General features: G+C 33.8%; 1 protein-coding gene across 4 annotated transcripts in view; it reads left to right on the forward strand.

Annotated features, from left to right (window-relative positions):
- LOC144963003 (uncharacterized) overlaps positions 1 to 7,961 on the forward strand; it is a 222,730-nt gene that overhangs the window by 20,094 nt on the left and 194,675 nt on the right. For 2 of the 4 annotated variants that reach the window (XM_078896528.1, XM_078896527.1), the window contains exons 6-7: positions 1,898 to 2,105; positions 3,585 to 3,608. In XM_078896528.1, coding sequence (XP_078752654.1) covers positions 1,898 to 2,105; positions 3,585 to 3,608 — 232 coding nt within the window. The remainder of the gene's footprint in view (positions 1 to 1,897; positions 2,106 to 3,584; positions 3,609 to 7,961) is intronic. The other 2 variants (XM_078896529.1, XM_078896525.1) reach the window with 1 other exon arrangement.

Raw genomic sequence — 7,961 nt, forward strand, 5'->3', positions numbered from 1 at the left:
CTCAGGTGTCAAATGAGTACCTGGCCGTTAACAGCGTTGTCTCTGTCCGAAAAAATTGTAATATCGCCCAACAGGCATCATGTCCCGTCTTACATGTTAAATGTTGCTGTTGGCCAGGGACCCCTTGTAAAGCACTTGAGCACATTTAGTGGATATTACGCTGTATAAAAACTCAATTAAAAAAACAAATTAAGTGATTCTTTCATTCATCTTGCTTTGTTGATAAGGGGGAAACCCGAAACGTCCATTTTATCTGTTTTCGTATATTAAATTGAAGTTCACATTCAATTTCACAATGTTATTGATTTCTTCGAGTTTCAAGCAGCAACATTTACATTACACCTTAACCCAATAGGAAATTTAGTTTACCGTGACTAACACTGGTCTAAATAAATCCTTTATTCATCCCATAGAGGAAATTTATCTCTAGGGTCTATTCCCAGGGAAGACTGGAATAACCGCGGTGCAGCGCCGCAAATTAAGCTAGGGCGAGGTGACTTGCTCAAGGCCACACAGCGCAGCGGCGGGTGAACGAACTCGGTACCTTTCGGGTACGAAGCAAAAACCGTACCGCTGATCCACGCTGCCCCACATGAAGTATTATGATAAAATGTCTAGCGTGATTGGTGATTGTGATGCTCATATGAGTATTATAATAAAGGTTACAACACGATACTAAATAGTATGTAGTAGACTATAGTCAATAGCAACGAAAATTAGCGAAGCAAGACTAAGACTAAGACCTCAAAGACTCAAAGTCCGTGGTCCATAAGATAAAAACACAATAATTCAATGACTCCCTCTCTCTCTCCCTAACTAAAATCGAACGTAAACAGTTAAATCTTTCCATTGGATATACTAAATCTGCCTAAACTCAAAGTAAACTGATTATTGTCCAACAGTAGTTTTACGGAGATGTGAGATTTTGAGAGTGAGAATGAGAAGACGAAATGACTTACCTTCACAGAATACTCTTTATTCTTCATGCTGGCTTGAACTTTGCCGAACATCAAGCCATCTGAGTAAGTGAAAGTCAAAACATGACCTGACTGAGATGATGATTTTCACCTCGCGAGACACTTTTATGCTCATTGGAGAAGTATTTCATAAGGGCGGTGATGGAAATAGAGTTCGTGTCAGCCATTTTTCTCGACTGTTTAGAGCCAGCCGGTTTGTTGCCATGCGTTGCTGCGCAGGATTACGTCACGACTTAGGAAGCCTATTTGAAGTCACATTATAGACAAGCCAGGCAGTCGGGAAACCAATGGGTTTTTTATAATCCTCGATTTAGTGATATTGGCTATCTTATTTTTTCTCTCAATAGCTCTCGTTTATTGCAGACCATCCCATTTGGAAGAAAGTAAGTTATCGAAAAATATTGAGACCTTTATAATACACAACAGACTTTCATTATGGGAGTAGTTTCTTTGACCAAACATGCATTGAGACTCCATGAAAATATGAATGCTGCAATAGGATTTGAAATCTGGACAATTTTGCAATGTACGACAAAGCAAACAATAACACAAATGAATTAGTTTTCACCGCAGTCAATTTTTTTACAGTGTTGTTTTTTCTAATATTTTTTATTTGTAATGTCACACTGTGTCAACCAAAACTTCCTTTCATTTTTATCTAACACCAGTGCCTGGTTCCCAGTTTTTCATTTTAAAATATTGAAATATGTATATTTTGCAATTTTCCTTGGACTCAGCATGTTCAATATGCTTCAAAATGCTTTATCTATCTCTCTCTCTCTTTCTCTCTCTCTCTCCCCCCCCCCCCCCCCCAGCAAATCTTTAGATGTTACCTTTTTAGGTGACCTTTTTTATTAGTGCTATCACTTCATCCGCCTCACCCGAAAGGAGTCCCTAATAAATAACTTTGTTATTTTCAGACCAAATCCTCGTAATTTCACGACCGTGTCAAACAGTGGTGTAACACGCTCTGAGAAGCTGGCAGGGTGGAATCCAATGATGATAGATCACTATTCATTGCAACCAATGGACCATGTCACATCAGAGGTTGTCGAAGAAGTTCAAAAGATTGCTTCAAGTAATGATGAACTTTCTGGACTGGAGGAATGTTACAAGAGGATCTGTAAGGTACGTGGTTTTAGTTTAGCATTTTAAATGCAGTGAATAATTATATCGCTTTTTGATCGAGGTTAATGCGAATTTTTTAATAGATGATGCGTAATGTGTAGCTAATAGCATCGCTGTAGTTTTAAGTCGGGATGAACTAGATATACGCTAAAAAAAAGATTAAAAGTATCTTGTCATAATGATTAAATATGGGATATATAATTTCAAGAAAGTCGATTCAATTTTCAAAAAAGATTGTTGGTAAAGAATTTGTCTCAAAATTATCGGCATCATTTTTTTTCTTTTTATCTTCCGACCCCTTTGTTCATACAGCTGTGATCTTTTATTTTGAAAATATTTTGATATTTTGAAATCCAACATCATTGCCTGCTCCCTAATCTGTCTCTTTGGAAACACCTTAGGGGGCAGGCACTGGTGTTGGTACTGTTACATATATATATATATATATATAAATATATATATATATATATATATATATATATATATATATATATATACGTTTTCATATCTTTATTATGTGAACTTGTAGCCTAGTCCTCTAGATCTGACGGAAAATACTTTGCGATTGACCGGTCTCCTATTCAAAGGGTATTGAACAATTTTTGTAACCGTAAATTCAACGCTACATTGTCCTGAGGAAACTCAATCTCCATAGGTCATATGACTTTTAAAAACGTGTTGTTTTTTTTTCTCACAGTGCATTGTTAAAACTCAACATTCAACGTCTAGTTCACCCAGACTTAATACCGGCTGTTGCGATAAGTGATGATATTTATTAGATCCAAAAAAAAAGAACCAGAAAAAAAAATCAAAACAAGCTTGCTTTTTAAACTGCTTGTCTTATATTATAGTAATAGTCAAGAGAAATAGTACATTGTGTCATATATCTTGTTTTTTAAAAAATCATTCTCACGGCATATTTATTTTATTCTAGACAATCTAACAAAAGGAGGTCATTGCGTCAGCTGTTAGAGGCTTCAATCAATTGTTGACTGATCATTTTTTTAAAATACTTCTATCAGTTAAAACAAGTGAGAGACACCCATGAAGCAGTTAATATGTCTGTGTGTGTGTGTGTGGGGGGGGGGGGTGATATTATCAAGACTATCTAATCTATTTTTTTTTCATAACGAACAATAATTCTAACAATCTTTCAGAACTATAATATAAAAAGAGTTTCAACTTACTCAGCGATATAATTAGGAAGAATATTGAAATTATTTTACTGTTTAAAACTTCTGTGTAGTTATCTAAAAGCCTATCAATGAGCAAGTATTATCTCCTTGTTAGTCAAGTCGATCACAAAGAATGTAGATAGAGGGTTTATTTAATTTAACTCTAACTTTTATTAGGGAAGATAAAGTTGATTAAAAGGCTTTTGTTTCTTGTACTCTGTAGATTACGAAAAGAACCCATTATCTATATTACCTTATTTTATATTGGAATAGCCTTGTTAAACTTTGGCACTATTTTTTGTAGGCTGAAGAGGAACCAGTATATTGGGTATGTGGTGGAAAATATTATATCATTTTATCCTCCCTTCTTTTCCTTTTCAAAAGACTTATCTATATTATGGTTGTGGAATATTTATTTCATTTGGCTATCAACGGTTTTATTTGTTTTTATCCTTAGTCGCCACGAAATTCTCTGTGATTTTGCTTTTGATCTTCTATCCGCTTGTAGAACGCTTGTAGACAGTTGCTAAATAGCTGAACCGTCTGCTGGTATCACATCATTATCATCATCATCATCATCATCATCATCATCATCATCATCATCATCATCATCTCATCATTATCATCATCATCATCATCATCATCATCGTCGTCGTCGTCATCATCATCATCGTCGTCGTCGTCGTCATCATCATCGTCATCATCACCATCTTCATCATCGTAGCTGCAGCAAACGGTTAACGCCATTTCAATGTTGATATCAATGGATCCTTTTTAGAAATGTTTCGGTGAACTTTTTCCTTTATAGAAATATAAATAGATCACAGGGCTAGGGAATTGAGCTGATTAGAATAAAATAAAAATTATTACTACGATGAAAATGGACATTCTATGATGTTTCGAGGAAATATGGCAAACCACAGTGGCATGATACAGTATAGAATAATATAATCCCCATCAGCCTCCCAAAATCTACTTAACTTTTGTACATGGATTTCTACTTTATTGATCGTTAATATTACTTCTTTTGTGAGCTTCGACACCAACTATTCGTTGTTCTGCTCTTTATTCTAAGTGCGAATGATGAACTAAATGTCAACCTTAAGGTAGATAACCATAACATTATTTTGGTAGTAACAAATAGTGATTTATTTCCCTTGAGCTGAAATTGTGTGCTAAAAGGGAACAAAATTGAGATGTCAAAATACTGTTTCCAATCTCATTGAAAGTGTAAAATCACTCTTCCGGAGGAATGAATACATACCTTGTGTATTTTGATCTTTTGGTTTCAGAGTGATGGCATCTTATTTTCCAGTCTAAATATTTGCTGGTCGACAATAATGATCCCCTACCCCTGCTCTTTTCCGTCCCGTAATTCTAAGAATCTACCTTTACATCCTGCTACGAAAATAGTTATGCCACCATATGATTTTATATGAAACCCTTCATTATTAGTCCCCGGAAAGACTGGTTAAATACACAAATCCAAGGATTTTGGAATCGGAAAAGTAGAAGGTGTGATGTCACTACTTTTCAGCCATATTGAGGGTCTCCATAGCCATTGACTAGTCTCTGAATGTGAATTTATCTAAGAGAGGAAAATACTCCTATCCATCAGTTTATAGATGGTTGTATAGTTGGAAAATGGTGCTTATTCGGGAAGTGGAATCGGTGTTGGTCATCATAATTTTTTTAAAAATTCTGCTCAGAGCATTTGCAAAGGTTCTTGTAATTAAAACAATGATAGGAGGGATACACCCAAGATAAATTGGTTTTATGAAATAAATATGAAAAATTAAACTGTGTTCATTATTTTCCTCCATTTGTTCGTATGTTTCTTTGTTAAAACCAAATTGTAAAACTAAATTCAGTAGGAATTTATTTCTTTGAAGTTTTGAGACACTTATTGTCTGAGGAGATATTATGGTGCCATCCCGGTAATTTGTATTCACAGCTACGCACATCTCGTCAGCACCAACCGCTTGGCTAGGAAACGCATCAGGACTAAAACATATGAACAACCTCAATTAAATTCCATTGCTATCAATTTTCTTTGCTATTTTTCTGGCTGTATCCCACACAACCCGCCATTGATCCTTTTTCCCCACCATTGCTTGCTTGGTTCACAAATGCATTAAAAATTTACCCCATCACTTTTCATTCATTCTAAATTGCTTTTACCTTTCCTTGATTGCGTACCTTTTGACTATTTGAAATGATACATTGCCTTTGTTTGTTGTTAATTCCTTTTGAATTTTTAGTTTTCCTTCCACTAAATGTTTCCATATTTGTTGCTGTGTTAAAATACTGCCGACCCAACCTATAATACACAATGACTTTACCTCACCCCCTGCCTCCAATCCCCAAAATTAAAATAATGCGATGTTGATATGAAAACCACTCGTTTTGCTAATTACTCCTATGATAGACACATCTCAATATAATTGATTAGAATTCTCTAAAGAATGTCAATAATGATAATGACTATATTTATAGCCTTCCTATACAAAATGGATATTGTTGTGAAAATCAGCATGAGCTACAGATTAAAAATGTTATGACGTGTGGCATTCTAAATGCTCGCCTCAAAGTTAGAAACATCTTTCGTGAAATTGGCGGAAATATTTTATTTAACAAGTTTTAAAAAATATTAAGTTCATATATACAGCAGCTTAAATTTCCATATCATAGCACATCAACAATAATAGGGCTTAAAACGCGACAAAAGTTCCTTAAATGCCCTAAAATATAAGTAACAATATTATATTATTGTACATGACATATTGCATACTCTTTTGAGAAAAATAAATTGAAAAGGGAGAAAGAGGTAAAAGCAGAGAAGAACATCAACAACAGAAACTCCTATTATTGACACATAAGAAATGGTCAGTTATTTATTTATTTTAAGTCACAAAATTTCCTATCAAGGGTATTTTTTAATTCATTGATATATATATTCTTTCTAACTGAAGTCGGTCATCTTGTCATAAATATTCTCGCGTGAATGTAATTGGAGAGAAATAAATAAATTCACACAGACGAAAAAAAAACAGATTGAATTTCATGTTATAAAGACCGTGAACCAATTTATATAATTAAATTGAATCACTCCTCTTTCTTCTCTATTTTTATGTTGGAGGGCCCAGACATTTTATTCTTTTTTCATGGCATTTATCATGAAGAGTCGGCACTGATTTAGTCGCAGTCTTTGAACATTTTCAATAATATAACAAAAGATTGCTTTAACAATAGAGAACTTAATATAAGAGCTCTGTACTCCAAAATTGGTCTAACACTGATTTAAATTGATTATATATAAAATATTCAAAGTGTTACTTTTTACTTCTAAAGCACTGATGTAACACTTTGAACATCATTTTACCTCTCCTTTAGTATCAATATTAAGGACTTTTATTTCATGGCTTTTGTTTTATATCTGAAAAATACATGAACTGTTTTATATCTGAATAATACATGACATACATACATACTGTAAAAATATCCATTTAAGATATCTCGTCTCAGGCAACCTAATTAAGGTAAATGCACAATAATACAATGAAAACTTTGTTCCATTCCAAATGCATCTGTGCAATTCACGTCGATCCCTTTCAAGAATGGTGACAATTTATGTGCGTCTAAAACATTCCAGAATATCTGTTGTCACACAAGTTCAAAACCCGACATGTTGTAGAAGAATGGAAGCGGCCTGTTTTGTTTTTGTTTTTTGTTTTTTTTTTGTTGTTTTTGTTTTGTTTGTTTGTTTGTTTTTTTGGTTTTTGGAGGGGTTGCTTTTTCGTTCTGGTTTTGTTCTTTTTGTTCTTTTTTTGTTTTGTTTGTTTATTTTTGTTGTTTTTTTTTGTGTTGAAAAGAGGTCAGTGTGACAAATCTTTATCATGTTTTTGTACAAAGCAAAAATGTACGAGAAAACGAACAATTAGATGAACGAATGGTATCCGACGTAAAAAACTACCATCCTTTAACATAACACATTTTGTCGATTTTGGCTAAAAAAAATTTTACTCCTTTACTCCTTATACCAATGGATTAAATCGCCCTTGACTTGTAAATAAATCTTAAACTGACGACTTTTATGAGGTCTTAAGGTATAAAAATGCTTGAATAGTAGGGGGCCAATTGATGCAATATTTTTAAAATGTAATTTGTCAAAGTATGGCATGAGTAGAATTTACTTAGAAGCACAGAAAATTTTGCCTCATGCTTATTGCGTTTATAAGAATTCATACTCGTAGTTATTATCATTAACAAAACAACCAAAAAAATAGAATTCTAATATAATGCGTAGGGTGTAATGAAATTAATAATTGCTGGTGAAATTGCAATGAGTATCTCCAATTAAAGCAATTTGACTAGTTTCCATAACCATATATCTATATCTACTCATTCTAGGAAGGAATGGAATGTTGTGTTTGAATAGGGATTGTTCCATATATTGACTAGGTTCTATAAACTTTTAACCGGTCTATTCTTCAGCTCTAAGTAAGACATGTCGCTTTATGGCGATAGAATAACTGGAATTACTTCCATTCATAGAGAATAATTGATATGTTTTCTGACATACTCCGGGAAAAAAAAACACATATTTAAAATTTTGGCCAGAAAAACCCGTCCTACTAATACCAATCGATTAAAATAACACTCATCTTGGCAAAAACTCTCA

This window comes from Berghia stephanieae, chromosome 1 (genome assembly GCF_034508935.2).
Source record: "Berghia stephanieae isolate SIO BIC M18660-M18661 chromosome 1, UCSD_Bste_1.3, whole genome shotgun sequence".
NCBI lineage: Eukaryota > Metazoa > Mollusca > Gastropoda > Nudibranchia > Aeolidiidae > Berghia > Berghia stephanieae.